Source organism: Castanea sativa, chromosome 5, assembly GCF_040712315.1.
Source record: "Castanea sativa cultivar Marrone di Chiusa Pesio chromosome 5, ASM4071231v1".
Lineage (NCBI taxonomy): Eukaryota > Viridiplantae > Streptophyta > Magnoliopsida > Fagales > Fagaceae > Castanea > Castanea sativa.
The window spans coordinates 62,270,383-62,286,775 of record NC_134017.1 but is presented as its reverse complement, the minus strand read 5'-3'; the positions used below and the strand labels follow the sequence as shown (position 1 = coordinate 62,286,775).

The 16,393-nt window shown below is 34.1% G+C and overlaps 1 protein-coding gene across 1 annotated transcript; it reads left to right on the top strand.

The window, feature by feature from the left end:
• Nucleotides 1-5,404: 5,404 nt before the first annotated feature.
• On the top strand, nucleotides 5,405-16,166 carry LOC142633707 (alpha-glucosidase-like). The gene is made up of 5 exons (XM_075807948.1): nucleotides 5,405-5,699; nucleotides 10,889-11,589; nucleotides 13,180-13,410; nucleotides 13,497-14,143; nucleotides 15,120-16,166. Exons 1-5 carry the CDS (start codon nucleotides 5,422-5,424, stop codon nucleotides 15,996-15,998), a joined length of 2,736 nt encoding a protein of 911 aa, XP_075664063.1. The 5' UTR covers nucleotides 5,405-5,421; the 3' UTR covers nucleotides 15,999-16,166.
• The last annotated feature ends 227 nt before the right edge of the window (nucleotides 16,167-16,393 follow it).

The following is a 16,393-nucleotide window of genomic DNA, read 5'->3' as shown; positions in this document are numbered from 1 at the left end:
CACTAAGTATGGCTATAAATAGGTAGGGATGACTCAGTTGGAGAGGCTGGCAATCCAAGAGTGGAAAGACTAGAGAGAGAGAGAGTAATGTTAATCATCCCCAAGGAAGAGAGGGGAGCGTTAGTGAGAAAGAAGGAAGACTAAGGAACAGGGCAGCCGAGCCTAGTGCCACCCGTGGTAGGAAATCCAAAAGCCCACCATACAAATAAATTGTGAGCCCAAACTCCCTTTAGGCCCAGTAGCCTTATTTGGGAATGCACAGATGTTTTTCAGCCCCAACACAGAAATAAACATGAAGGAGTCACTTAGAGCCATGTTCGGTGCACAGGTCATTCGAACACATATATCATATCTTAGACTCCCATCATTGGTAGGCAAGTCAAAAAGTAATACATTTGCTCAGCTAAAAAAAGGGTAGCAAATAAGGTAGCAGGCTGGAAAGAAAAACTTCTCTCTAGTGCTAGAAAGGAAGTACTAATCAAGGTAGTGGCTCAAGCGGTGTCATCATATACCATGAGTTGTTTTAAACTCCCTAATAAACTATGCGAGGAACTAACAGGTATGGTGAGACAATTTTGGTAGGGACAAGTGAAAGATGAAAAGAAGCTAGCTTGGATGAGCTGGGAGAAGATGTGCTTACCAAATGAGAGAGGTGGGATGGGTTTTAGGGACCTAAAAATGTTTAATCTAGCTCTCTTAGCAAAGTAAGGATGGCGGTTGCAGACAAACCCATCCTCATTGCTTTACCGTGTATATAAAGCCAAGTATTTTCCTAGGTGTGACTTCGTGGATGCAGAGTTGGGTGGACAGCCATCATACACCTGGAGAAGTATTCATGCAGCTCAAGCACTGGTAAGAAGGGGTCTGAGGTGGTAGGTGGGTAATGGGGAAAATATCAGAATATGGAGAGATAAATGGCTTCCTACACCAAAAACATACAAAGTTGTAACACCCGAGAGAGGAAACTCATAGGTAACAATGGTATGTGACCTCATAGATACTAAGAGCAAGGAATGGAAAGTTGATGTGGTGCGTCAAAATTTTTTACCCGAAGATGTTGAGGCAATCTTAAGCATTCCGTTGAGTGCCAGTGGAGCTCGAGACAAAATAGTTTAGGCGAAGAATAAAAATGGGTGGTTCTCGGTAAAGAGTGCATACAAGATGGCTATGGAGGATGGTTTGGAAGGGGGAAGTGCGAGTTGCTCAAGTTCATCCAAGGTGAGGAAGGTGTGGAAGAGTTTATGGGGATTGAACATACCAAACAAATTAAAACACTTTGCATGGAAAGCTTGTAGGAATACTTTGGCCATGAAAGAAAATTTGCACAAGAGAAATACCACGTGTGATGGCCTTTGTGATTATTGTGGGACCCAAACTGAAACAGTCAGTCATCTCTTATAATTCTGTGAACACGCCAAAGATATAAGGTCTTTTAGTAAATTATCTATACCTTTCGAGGTGAGGCCATCATGGGACTTTATGGAGGTCCTGTGTTAGGCGCAAAAGTGGAGTGAAGCTATGCTGGGTTTGGTGGAGCGAATTGTAATGTCTATGGGGGAATATGGAAAAGTTAGAATGAGTTACATCATGGAGGAAAGGGCAAGTCGGGCAGAGCTGTTGTACCAAGTGCGTTTATGCTCCTTGAAGAGTATCAGAGAGCAAATGAGAATCCTGATGCCATAAAGGAAAGGACGCTTTTGACGGTGAAGTGGAGCCCACCGGCACAGGGCCGGTATAAGGTCAACGTCGAGGGTGCGGTATTCACTAAACGGAAGCAAACGGGTATCGGCGTGGTCATTAGGAACAGCTCAGGGGAGGTGATCGCTGCGATGTGCAAGAGGATGGCTGTGTTACCGGCATACTCCGACAAGCCCAAGGTTTCAGAACCTTTGCCTTCTCACATATTAAACAGCAGGGGAATGTCCCAGCCCATGTATTGGCACAACACGCATGTAATATTGATGACTATGTCACTTGGCTAGAGGAATGTCCTAGCCCAATCGCAATTTCGTGTACTCAGGACGTATGAGTTTTCCTTTGTTTTCTGAATAAAAGTTGTTCCTATAAAAAAAAAAAAAAACCAGAGGAGAAAATAAGATGATGGATTTGAGTCTAACTAAAGTAATCTAAAGTGCACAATGAGAGAGAGGAAAGTGAGAGAAAAATGAAGGACATGATGTAACAAAAATAATAATAATAGAAGAGACACATTGAAAAGAAGAAGAAGAAGAAGAAGAAGAAGATTATTAGAAGGCAGATTTAGGGGCACACTGACGAAGAGGAGCAAGCAGAAATGAGAAAAGTGGGTAACACTTGTTTAAAGGCTGGATGTGAGATAAAGAGTAAAAACACGGATGGGTGGGATTGGGAATAAAAAAAGTTACTTAGTCAAAGTTTACAAAATATCCTACATGTTTTTTTATATACAAAAATACCATAATTGCTTTATTTTTAATAACAATCTAATGATTTTATTTGATTTTTGTAGAAAAAAAATATTAAATTCATTATAAATTATACTTTCATTTAGTTTAATAATGGTATGTGTTGTGTGGGTTTGTGTGTGTCAATATATATTTGATGTTAATTGCAAAATAGTGTATTAGTATACTCAAATACCAAAATATTTCATTCCAATAGTTAATCCGAAATGGAATTAAAAATCTTGGTCTCAATTCCAAAAATTATTGATATTTCAATTCCATAAAACGTTGATATTCTATTTTCCAATTATTCTTATGTAAAATTTTAAAAAGTTGATGTTAAGTGGATTTTTTTTTAATACTCCAGCCCCTACTCAATTAAACTCCCGGCTTCGTCCCTACCCACTTGACCGATAGCATACTCTCAAACCTATATTTAAGATGAACGTGACTACAACTGATCATGCATTATGGTGCTCACATCCGATAAAACACAAAGAAAAGATAGTGTGTAATTGACTTTATATGAGAAAATTTGGATGCCTTTAGACTTGTAGAAAACAAATGAGAGGAAGGGGGACAAGGATAGATGGTTTATCCCTTTGGATTTGGAGGATAAAAAAGATTTTAGTTTCTCCCATTTTTGTTTGGTTGAGAGTAGAAAAGTGGAAGGATAGAAAACTTTTTTGTTTGGTTGAGAAGAAAAATTGGAGGATAGAAAATTTAGTTTGTATATATTTACACTTATATCCCTATTGCATTTTTTTTAGCTAACATTAATTTTTTTAATTTATATAAAATAAATACACACTTTATTATAAAATTTCCGGATAAACAAAAAAATTACAATGTCAATAAAAAAATAATTTAATGAAGAAGAATAAAAAGTAAGTATGACTATTAAATATGAATTAACGACAACCATATCCCAAAAAATTTAAAATATTCTTTAATTCAATTCAAAAAAATAGAGGCATCCATGTTATAAAACAAAACAAAAGATAGAAGCGAAGAGGAAGCACAAGGCATAAGCGAGTAAAAAAAGAAAAAGAAAAAGAGTTAGAAGTTATTGGAAGTGAAGAAATGAAGCGAAGAAAAAAAAAAAAAGAATCATAGAAAGGAAAGCAGTAGCTGACTAAAAAACAAAAGATGAAAGAAAAATAAAAGAAGTCGAAAGTGAATAAAGAAAGCAGGAGGAGCAGAGAAAAAAAAAAAAAAAAGAGTAGATTGCACTAACATACACTGAGGTTTGGGCAAATACCAATTAGGTTAAAGATATTTCAAAATTAATCAATTTGGTCCCTAGAGACATTTTAATCCCTATCCTCGTTATCTTCCGTTACTCAGTTTTCTTTTCTCTCTCTCTCTCTCTCTCTCTCTCTCTCTCTCTCTCTCTCTAGACTTTCTGTTCCTACACTCTCTGTTTCTCTTAAGCCTCTCTTCTTTCTCATCCCTCTCTCTCCAAGCCGTCCCTTCTCTATGACTCACCCTCTCTCCCTAGACTTTATGTTCCTACACTCTCTGTTTCTCTCAAGCCTCTCTTCTTTCTCATCCCTCTCTCTCCAAGCTGTCCCTTCTCTATGACTCACCCTTTCATTGTCTCTTTCTTCACTTAGTGGTGTGCTCTAACAACAGCGGTGGGTTTATGGAGAGCTTTTGAGTTTTTTTATTTGGGTTTTGTGGCCAGTGTTGTTGGTGGGTTCCAATATGGGGTAGATTTATAGTGGAGTGGTTGTGGGTTCCGATGTGGTGGGTTGGTTTGTTAAGATTTTTTTGGATTTGAGTTTTGTTGCTATGGCTTTGGCTGGGGTTTATGGTCGGTGGTGGTGGTTTCCAATCTAGGGTGTATTTGTAGAAGGGGTGATGGTGGGTTTGTTATGGATTTTTTGGATTTGAGTTTTGTTGTATGATTTGGGTTTTGTTGCGGTGGGTTTGACTGGATTTTGTGGCTGATGGTGGTTTTTGGTGGCAGTGGTAGGGGGTTCTGATACAGGGTGGATCAATTTGTAGTGGGGTTGGTGGTGGGTTGTGATGTGGTGGTGGATTTGCTATGGGTTTTTTGGATTTGGGTTTTTGTTTGAGGATTTGGGTGGGTAAAATTGGGTTGTTAGTTAGCTATGGCCGTGGTTGTGGCAAATCTGAGGTTAGAGAGATTGGGATGACTAAAGAGAGGAGAGAGGAGGAACGCAAGAGGAGTGAGTCACAGTGAGAAGAGAGAAAAATTAATAAAGGGTAATGTGGTTAGGGATTAAAAATTGCCTTTAAAGATCAAATTAGTCAATTTTGAAATGTCTTGGACTTGGTTCGTATTTATCTAAACCTTAAGGTATGTTAATGGAATTTGACCCCCCCCCCCCCCCAAAAAAAAAAAAAAAGAACAAACAAAGAAGCACCAAGAAGCAAGGACCAAATAGTATTTTTACATGCACACAAGTTTTCTCTCTCTTTTTTTCTTCTCCATTTTGGAGGGATTGTGATTTAGTTGTCCCAGAAAGAAAATATTTGAGTCCCACCAGTTTTCTCTCCCCTCTCCCAACCAATCAACAAATCCACATGCACCAAAACTTTTCATAAAAAATTAATAAATGACATGACAAAGAGAGAAAAATTAGCAGTGGAAAAAGACATCTTAACTTATATATCATTAGTTTTATAAATTTATGTTATTGTTTTGTTTTAAGAAAATGTTTTATTTGGTTGGAGTAAAGATATTAAAAATTGTAAAATCCAATTGTATTAATCAAAACTTTTTTAAAAATTTTAAAAATTTTTTTTTATAACTTAAAATTTTTTAATATCCTTTTTAAAATTTATAATATTTATTTATACTTTAAATTTTTTAATATCCTTTTTAAAATTTATAATATTTATTTATACTTTAAATTGTTTAGCTTAGCTTAAAAGGTCGGTCCATGAGTACATCCAGTATAAAACTACAAATTGCAAAAGGCTCCAGGACCCAAGTGGATCATTTCTCTCATCGTAGAAATAAGAAACAATGAAGAAAAAAAATAAAGCAATGAATTTATCTTATCTTCAACACCATCATCAACAAAACCACACTCTAATTTTTTTCTTCTTCTGTATCTTGGTTTGTTACTTGCCCCGCTCAAACGGCAGATCAGAAGAAAAAGATGCAGTCCCAGTTGGGGATGGATACAGAATTCGATCCGTGTCTATTGATCCATCCGGCAAATCATTGACCGCATATCTTGGCGTCATTAACAGCTCCTCCATATTTGGGCCTGACATTCAGAATCTCAACTTCGTTGCCAGGTATGCTATTGCTCTCTGTGAATTATCTCCATAAAACTGCTCATCATATTCATATTCATATTCATATTCATATTATCTTATCACCGTTGACTTTTTTGGATTACCAATTCTCCTACACGAATATTCTAAACTCTTATTCTCATAGCCCGCTCACTTAAGACTCTGAGTGTTAAACACTCAAGTAAATAGTGGAGGATGAGGTATAGTATCTCATTTTTTATAAAAATGTTAGGTATACAACGTGGGAAATATAGAATGTGTTTGGATAGTGCGTTCACGTCCACGTCCAGCGTCTGGGCTCCCTTTTTTCTTTTTCAGCGTGTCTGTCACTGTTCATTAGTCATGAACAGTGATTTTAGGCCAATGAACAGTAATTTTGGCATGAACAGTACTTTTTACACCTTTAAAAATTATTTTTCTACAGTATTTTCAGTTTTCAGTTTTCAGCAATAAGTTCTATCCAGTTTTGCACTTATGGTCTTATAAATCAATTTTGCACATAATTTATTATTTTGATAAATTAAACCCTATATTTTAAAGAAAATTTTGGAAACTACCACAAATTTAAGTACAGAAAACTTACAAATTGATGTGTTAATGAATATGATTGTTGGAATTTAAACACCCAGCCTACCAAATAGTCACATGCAATAAATAGTTAAATAACTAGTGGATGAAAACACTCTAGGAAATAGTGGAGGATGAGATATATATATCATAAATGATGACATCTAATATTTATAATTTTTAAAAAAAAAATTTAGATTATGTGTGTGAAACTCCCTTCTAAATAGTGGTTTGACAAGTGAACCAAAGGTGCATAGTAGTTTTATCTAATATTTATAATTGAAAGGCAAGAGTTAAGTACAGTGTCTGTTTGACAAAGATTATTTTTGCCAACTTATTTTACTATTTAGCTTATTTTTGCTATTATTCATGAGTCTCATTGCACTTTTTAGTACTATTCATAAGTCTCACTATACTATTTCAGTTAACTTTTACCTTTATCCATAGTATTTTCAACAAAAAGTTTTTAGTTTCAACAAAACAAGCAGATCCTAAACGGACCCATAGTATCTTATTTTTGCCTAAAATGTTAGGGAAATATAATATTCTCCACTTATGGTCTTATAAATCAATTTTACACATCATTTATTATTTTAATAAATTAAACCCTATATTTTAAAGAAAATTTTGGAAACTACCACAAATTTTAGTATACAAATTAATGTGCCAATGAATATGATTGATGAAATTTAAACACCAAGCACACCAAATAAATGTATGATTGAATATTTTTTTTATTTCAATTAATGACACAACAATTTGTAAGCTCTATATAATAAAATTTATAGTATTTGTGAAATGCTAAAAATACTACAAACTTTACTACATGAAACTTATAAATTGATGTGATAATGAATGTGATTGTTGAACTTCAATCACATAAAATAAATAAATAAATGTTTGAATTATGAAAAATGCTAAACTTATACTAAAAACTTTAATTAATAACTTTTAAATTATAAAAAGATAAATTGTTGCCAATTAGTTATATCTATATAAAACTTTGATAATGTTAACAAATTTTTATAATTTTAATAATGATGATAATTTTACGCACAACTTCTACTAAATATTATTTAAATATTAGGAGTAATTTACATATAATGATAATTCTCCTGCACTATTAGATTATCTTATCGCAGAATATTGTAGCATGTGAAATCAAAATAATGATAATAGTGGGCAAAATTTGCCAAATAATATGTTTTTAGAAAAATTTTAGGACAGCACACGAAAAAAGTTATTTAGTTAGTTAGACTGTTTTTGGAAGTCGAGTTTGGCAAACTCGAGTTTGGGTTGGAAGTCGAGTTTGACAAACTCGATTTCCAAGCTGAACCAAGCAGGATGCATCAATATTGCTTGAAAGTCGAGTTTTGTCAAACTCAACTTCCAGCCCAAACTCGAGTTTGCCAAACTCGACTTACAAAAACAGTCCAACTAACTAAAAAACTTTAAACATATGCTATTCACTAAATTTGCTTTCTTCTTAAAAAGTACTGTTAAGCAAATTTTGCCATAATAGTGCATCACATGATAATACTTTTTTGGGATTATTAGTGCATCACGTGTTTAAGAATATTTTAAATAAAAAGGCATATTCATAGGTGGATCATTTAATGATTGAACTACGAGGATTAAATCATCTGATATTGCTAGGGTTTGATATTCATGAATATAAAAGCCATGCTTTAGTACCACTGCTGGATTACATTTTCACCATTTATTAGAGCATCTTCCAATTATCTACTAAACTTGCAAAAGCTAAATCAATTCTATGTTAAGAAGACCTTTTTCGCGATGGTTACTCTATAAGTATAAGTACTTGTGGAGTGTGGGAGGTAAGAGTCGAGGTTCAAATCTTTAAGAGGGAGCTTCACACACTTATATACTTAGATTATGATAGAATAGAATTTCTATCTTGTATAAAAAAAATTAAAAAATTAAAAAAAAAAGTGTTGCCGGTGCATATATTGGCTCTTCCATTTCCAAAGACTATTTCATCCTCTTTAATAGAGATCAAGTCTTGCATTTTGTTCCATTAAAAAAAAAAAAAGTCTTGCATTTTGTTTGGGAATATTGGTTCGCCATTGGTCTCTGCCATGGTGCAACTGGTGTTCTACTTTTATGCTTTGTTGTGTTGTGCACAAGAACATTGCCTGACCTTTCCAAAACCTGTCAAACCAAAACGTTTCTCGGTTTTAGCGATTGAATCGGAGGTTTTTGGTTAAAACTACTTTTTCCTTCATTTTTGGTTATATTAGTGTCCAATTCTCGGTTCAACTGACCAATCCAGTCATTTGACAATATATTATTTTTCGATCGTTGAACCTTTATGGACAAAAAAAAAAAAAAAATTGTAAGTTACAGTAGTTTTATGTAATTAAAGTTGTAAGCTTTCGCTAATTATTGTTTGTATGCTAAGTTATACATTTTCATACACAGTCCAATTGAAATCATGTTTTGATAATTAAATTATGATTTCAATTATAATTGTGAAATTTTTTCATAATTATAACTAAAATTGTGTTATCAAAACACGATTTCAACTTAATGTCCTATAGAGTGTATCTATTATGACATATGTTCAAATTTCAACGAATTCAATGCAGAAGAACACTGAACTCGAGTCAACTCCATAAATATAATATAATACTTGTCACTAACCCGTGCTATGCACGAGAACCCATCTATTTGTGAGGTAAATTAAAATAATTTTATAAAAAATTTAAGAAACTACACCATTTCATGATTTGCTCTTGTATGACTTCAATTTGTGTTACAATTTGATGAAGAAGTCATTGCTTGAACTTACAATGGCTTACAAAAAATTTGTCAGATTTTCAGATACAGCAAAATAATAACTCAAAAATTCAGATATTAAAACTTCTAAAAGACCAAAATATATTAAAAAAATCAGATGATTCATTGCTTAGAAATTATTGAGAAAAAAAAAAGACTAAACAATAGAGAAATATAAAAAAAAGATGAGTTATATTCAAAAAAATAATTTCAATTATTGCAACCTTTTTTATCTTGTAAAAACTAGCTAGAGAGAGTTTAGTGGTTTATGTACTAAAATTAATTTTTTAAAAAATACATGAAAAACCATAAAATAATTTTTTTTTAACAAAATAGAGGAGAAGAAAATAACATAAGAAGAACTCATACCTCTACTCGGTTTATATAAAATAAAAAATATTGGGGTTTGCTTTACTTTTATAGTGTTCATAATTAACCTCACAAATTTGGAAATAAATTATCAATATTTGAGTTTGAGTTAAAGTTTGACTTGTTAAAGAGATAGAGTTTCACTCCTTGTTAAGTTTGGATTAAGAAAAAATAATTTTGTTTAAAAAAATGATAATGATGAGTTTGAGTTTTAGTTGGACTTGTTATAGAAATAGATTTTTACTCATTGTTAAATTTGGACTAAACAAAAATAATTTTATTTAAATATTGTGCTTATGTGGAAAATTGTGGGAGCTTCAAGAGTTTTGGTTTTTGTTTTAAAAAAATGATAATGATGAGTTTGAATTTTAGTTGAACTTGTTACAGAGATAGAGTTTCATTTCTTGTTAAGTTTGGACTAAAAAAAATAATTTTATTTAAATTAAAATGATAATTTTATTTAAATTAAAATGATAATTTTATTTAAATATTTTTAAAAATGATAATAAAAAGTTTGTGTTTTAGTTGCACTTTTTAAAGAGAGAGTTTCGGTCTTTGTTAAGTTTGGACTAAATAAAAATAATCTTATTTTAAATAAAATAATAATTTTATTTAAATATTGTGCTGACGTGAAAAATTGTAGGAGCCTTAGAAGATTCGGTTTTATATATATATATATATATATATATATGTATATATATACATATATATAGATAGATAGATAATTTATACTATTATTTTAGGAGGTTTTTCCCGTTTGTGATCCTCATTTATTGGTTTTAAAATGTCTCTACAACTCTAACTCCCAGTAAAAAATTGCCTAAAAAGTAGGGTCCCTCTCCGATTGATTTTCATATTGCTTTATCCATTTATAAATTAAATTCCCAAAATATATATATATAGAAAATAAAGACAGTTTTTTTTTCTTCTTCTATACTATTATTTAAGAGACTTTTCTTTTTTGGGATACTCATTTATTGGTTCAAAAATACCCCTACGCCCCTATGTTTATGTAGAGATATAACTAAAGGACAATTCGGTAAAAATATAACTCTAACTCCCACTAAAAAATATTGCCTAAAAAGTAGAGTCTCTCTTCCCTTGATTTTCTAATTACTTTATCCATTTATAAATTAAATTATCAAAATAAAAAATATACATAGAAAATAAAGACAGTTTTTTTTTTTGCTATAAAATGGGACCACTAAACTAACTCGTGTGATGAGGCTAATATAATATAAGTGGGTCGAGCTGTGTCAATAAATTAGTTGTCTAACTAACCCACTCCAACACATCTCACTTAGTGGATTGGCACAAATTGGGTCGCATCGGTTCGGGTCAGGTGGGCTAGCGGGTTAGGCTTTTTTCTTTTTTCTTTTTTTTCCACAGCCTGATCTATATACGCTCACAATTAACACAACAATTTTGGCTGATTGGTACCTGTCTGTCCACAGCTTTGAAACCGAGAATCGGCTGAGAATTCAAATTACAGACTCCGACCACCGCAGATGGGAGATCCCACAAGACATCATCCCACGCCAAACCCATTCCCCAGGACGCCGCTCTCTCTCCGAAACTCCGTCATCTCCACCCCATTCCCATTCCACCACCTCCTACTTCCTCTCCGACCCCAACTCCGACCTTATCCTCACTCTCCACACCACCACTCCCTTCACCTTCTCCATCACCCGCAAATCCACAAACGACACCATCTTCGACACCGCCTCCACTCCCTTCATCTTCAAAAACCAGTACATCGAGCTCTCTTCTTCGCTCCCCAAAACCAAGTCCTCACTCTATGGCCTTGGCGAGCACACCAAGGGGTCCTTCAAGCTTGTTCCCGATGACACTCAGACGCTCACTTTGTGGAACGCCGATATCGGCAGTGCTAATCTCAATGTCAATCTTTATGGGTCGCACCCGTTTTACATGGACGCTAGATCATCATCATCATCACCGGCCATTCAAAGTCATGGTGTTTTGCTGCTGAATAGTAATGGGATGGATGTGATATACAGTGGTGATAGGATTACGTATAAGGTGATTGGTGGGATTATTGACTTGTACTTTTTTGCTGGGCCGTTGCCGGAGTTGGTGATGGATCAGTATACGGAACTCATTGGCCGCCCTACGCCCATGCCTTATTGGTCCTTTGGTAACTTCTCTCTTATCTCTGCTCTTGTCTTGTTTACCTTTTCATATATTGTGAATAGAAAAATGCTGAAGATTAGCCTTCACAACTGAAGTTCTTAGATAACTCAGCGAAAGAGTTCTTAAAATCTTATCAATTTAGTTTCAAATGAGTGGATTGGATTTTACTAGTCAACATTCTTTTTAATATTGATGAATGGTCAAATGACTCAAATCTAATAAATTTTTTTAAGGATGAATGCATAACATATTAAGAACTCTACAGTGGTGGAGTTACTTTAAAAACTCTAGAGAATCTTAATTTGTGATTCTTATGATTGGAATTATGAATTTACAACATCACCTTCATATATCATGTCATATGTAATACCTTCTTTAACATTTTATTTTATTTCTAAGTATTGGAAAATTATACATGCAACCCATAGTGCCATCACTTCTGACTCCAAAAGAACTCAATTCCATCTAGTTAAGAGTTAAAAATAAGAATGTGGTTTGGCACACTTCAACATTAGATGTTTTTTTTTTTTGATAAGTACACTTCAACATTAGATGTGTTTAGCATATGTGATAATGAACTTCTTTTTGCAACCAACAAAGGAGTAGCATTCCTGGCAAGGTGTGCATCATGATCCCATATCCATGTGTGACCCAAAAAATAAAAGTGACAAAGCTTAAGTGGCAGTAAATCGTACGTAAGTGTTTCTTTAAGCTTGCTTCTTTCAAAAGTGAAGGCACAATTTATCAACATTTAATATTATATTAGTGATCCATATCATATGATAAGGATCTAGATGCTAATCTACTTCTATTCTCAATTTCTACACTGCTTTCTTAGATACTGCATTATTATAATTCCCAATGTCAATTCTGAAATTAGGTAGTGGTTCACTTGAACATCTTGTTTGGTGACTGTGAAAAGTAGATAAATGACACCTGTCATACCCTCACCATCTAGATCTAGGTAATTAAAGTTAACTTTCAAGTTAGCATCAGGGGGTTCACAAATCTCATTTTCAAGTTGTTCTAACTTCTAACTCCTTACTTTTTAATTGCCTTTTGACTTCTTTTAGGATTTTTTCTTTTCAATTATAGTAAAATTGATTTTGAAAGACATGGTCAAAACTGGCAAGTGTGACACTTCATTCTGAATTTAAATCTACTACTTCTTTAGAATGAAGAAGAATTTCTAGAACAATAAAATATATGTTGGGCCATCACGTAGGGCAATACAAATCCTGACCAAATTGAAGTTTAATTAATACTACCAGTAATAGTCACCTATATAGAAAGACGCCACATGTAATACTATTGGGAACATAGTGGGTTACAGAGTACTTATAAAGAAAAATAAAAGTGTGACATTAGAAGATGTTATGTGCATTTGAAAGAAAACTTTTTGATGTACCAATTGAAAAAATTAATTCCTGTAATGAGTTGTTCTTTTCAAAAGTTACTTTTAAGACATTCCCTTACATTCAGTCTCAACTGTATGCCAATATAATCCTAACTCCAAATTAGGCTCAATGTTTTTATCATGACGTACTTTATAAGAAATGCTAACCAGAGTGGTCATTGTTAATTTTGTGTAAAGGATTTCATCAGTGTCGATGGGGTTACAAGAATGTGGCTGACCTTGAAGGCGTGGTTGCTGGCTATGCAAAAGCTGGCATTCCACTTGAAGTTATGTGGACAGATATTGATTACATGGATGGCTATAAGGATTTTACCCTTGATCCCATCAACTTCCCGTTGGACAAAATGCAAAAATTTGTTGATACTCTTCATCAAAATGGTCAGAAATATGTGCTCATCTTGGATCCTGGTATGCTTTACTTGACATGCATTTGTTTTCTTCAGCTGTAAATATTCTCACTCTCTTATTTGATGTAAAAATGTGTTATTTTACAGGTATCAGTGTGAATAAGACATATGGAACCTACATCAGGGGGATGCAAGCTGATGTCTTCATAAAACGTGATGGTGTCCCTTACTTGGGTCAAGTTTGGCCTGGCCTAGTCTACTTCCCTGATTTTTTAAATCCAGTTAGTGAAGTATTTTGGGGTGGTGAGATAAAAAGATTTCAAGATATTCTTCCCTTCGATGGTCTTTGGCTTGACATGAATGAGATTTCTAACTTTATAACTTCTCCTCCTACTCCAAATTCTACTCTTGATGACCCTCCCTACAAAATTAACAATGCTGGAGTTTCGCGGCCCATTAATAATAGTACTGTGCCTGCAACATCCTTACACTGGGGTAACATTACGGAGTATAATGCCCACAACCTATATGGACTCCTAGAGTCCAAATCCACTAATGCAGCCTTAATCAATGTGACTGGTAAAAGGCCATTTATACTCGCCAGGTCAACTTTTGTAACCTCTGGCAAGTACACGGCACACTGGACTGGAGACAATGCTGCTACATGGAATGATTTGGCATATTCAATTCCAGGAATTTTGAATTTTGGACTTTTTGGCATCCCAATGGTTGGAGCAGATATATGTGGGTTTTCAAGAAATACAACAGAAGAACTTTGTGGGCGTTGGATTCAGGTAAAAATTGATAGATTTCAAAATGATTAGTTGACATTGTACCCTTTTTTTTTCTCTCAAGCTTTTACTTAGCTTTTGATATGATATTTTACTGTTTTGTAGACTTGTAGTAGATAAAGGGAGTGTATGACCTGATTCTGTGAAACATTCCCTGAGTGGTGAGGTTGTTGGACTTACTATGGAGCCTCTTCTATTCATACTCAACTGGGATGAAGAAACTCTGAATACTAGCTATGGATCTTTTCATTATGGTCATGCAATATTTATTGATCTAAAGGTTACTGTTGGTGGGTAGTGAATTGTGAAACATATATCTTTGTAGGACAGTTTGGATAGTAAGGGTGTATGTGAGTGAGGTTGATGGTTGGTGGCTGAGGGTTGAGGGTTGAGCACCTGATCTTGGTGTGTCCCTATGAAGCAGATGAGGATGATGATAAAGAAGAGGAATTCCTCTGCTCTCTGGAAAAACAAAAAATTGACATGATTTTTTCTCACAATATTACAATTTTATTTACCCTTTTTCGCTCATAACATTTTCACCAAATAGATATGATTTTGATTTCTTACGTAGTCATGTGACACTAAATGGCATTTAGTGAATAGTGTTAGGCTGATGGACTACATTGACAATAATCCAAAGCTTTAATGATAATATGATATAAATTAACTATGAGGGGTTAGGAACCAAATTGATTGTTTGTTTAATTTTGATGAAAAGCCAAAAATGTATTATAGCTGTTTTAATTTTATTGTCTGTTTGTTATTTTATAAGAAGTGTTGCTTCCAAAGTTTTTATAACATTGGTGGTTAATCTCTCTCTCTCTCTCTCTCTCTCTCTCTCTCTCTCTATGCATGTTTATCTTTCTGGTTTTTTAACGTCATTTTGTAGAAATATATTGAATATATTTGCAAGTTGTGCTTACTATTTGATTGAATATATTTATGCACCTAATATCTGTATTTTGTCCAAATGCAGCTAGGGGCCTTCTATCCCTTCGCAAGAGATCACTCTGAGAAATATACTATTCGTCAAGAACTCTACCTTTGGGATTCAGTTGCTGCAACAGCTAGGAAGGTACTTGGGCTTCGCTATCGGCTTCTCCCCTACTTTTACACATTAATGTATGAAGCACACCAAAGAGGAACCCCCATTGCACGACCCCTTTTTTTCTCTTTCCCTCAAGATCTCAACACTTATGAAATCAGTACACAATTTCTGATTGGTAAAGCCGTAATGGTCTCACCAGTATTGGAGTCAGGAGCTGTTTCAGTTGATGCATACTTCCCTGCAGGAAACTGGTTTGACCTCTTTAACTACTCCCATTCGTTGAGTGTTAAATCAGGAAAGTATATCAAGCTTGATGCACCACCCGATCATATAAACGTGCATGTTCGGGAAGGTAATATTCTGGCTATGCAAGGAGAGGCCATGACAACACAATTAGCTCGGAAGACTGCATTCCAACTCTTGGTGGTTGTCAGCAATAGTGGAAATAGCAGTGGAGAAGTTTTCTTGGATGATGGTGAGGACATGGAGATGGGAGGAGCAGATGGGAAATGGAGTTTAGTGAGATTTTTTGGTGGAATAATAGGGAATAAATTATCAATTAAATCACGTGTTGTGAATGGAGGTTTTGCTTTAAGCCAAAAGTGGATCATAGATAAAGTGATTTTCATAGGATTAAAGAAGGGTAAGAGTTTGAAGAGATATGAACTAGAAACTACAAATGGAACAAACTTGAATGGAAACTCAGTTATAAAGGAAAGCTTCGACAGCTTGGGATTTGTTACTGTAGAGGTCTCAAATTTGTCACTTCTTATTGGAAAGGAGTTCAAGTTGGAGCTAAACTTCTGAAATAGTGAGACAACTCGGAAGAGGATAAGTATCAGTTGCACTCAACTGTCATAACTGTTTAATTTGTATTGCTGGAAATAATCGCTATTTTAATAAATTTCCAAGTAGTAATTGAATAATTTGTTCGAGCGTTGGTAAATTCTATTAACATGTATTGTTTACGTCAAATGAGCATTTGGTTTTTTTTTTTTTTTTTTTTTTTTTTTTTGAGGGAGAAGATAGAAAAAACTTTATTGATGTCAAAATACTATAGTCAAATACATTTGGGCCGTGTGTCTCCAGACCAAAAGAAATCTGCTAAACAACAAGAAGGGAACTCTATCAGCAAAGGAGAACAAACGAGCTATCCCTGTGAAGCACACAATCTATGATACTCCACCAAGTAACCAAGGGCC

Coding starts and splice junctions, on each gene's coding strand:
- LOC142633707 (XM_075807948.1), top strand. CDS start 5,422: ATGAAGAAAAAAAATAAAGCAATGAATTTATCTTATCTTCAACACCAT. Junction 5,700..10,888: donor AATCTCAACTTCGTTGCCAG/GTATGCTATTGC, acceptor GTCTGTCCACAG/CTTTGAAACCGAGAATCGGC. Junction 13,411..13,496: donor TGTGCTCATCTTGGATCCTG/GTATGCTTTACT, acceptor GTTATTTTACAG/GTATCAGTGTGAATAAGACA.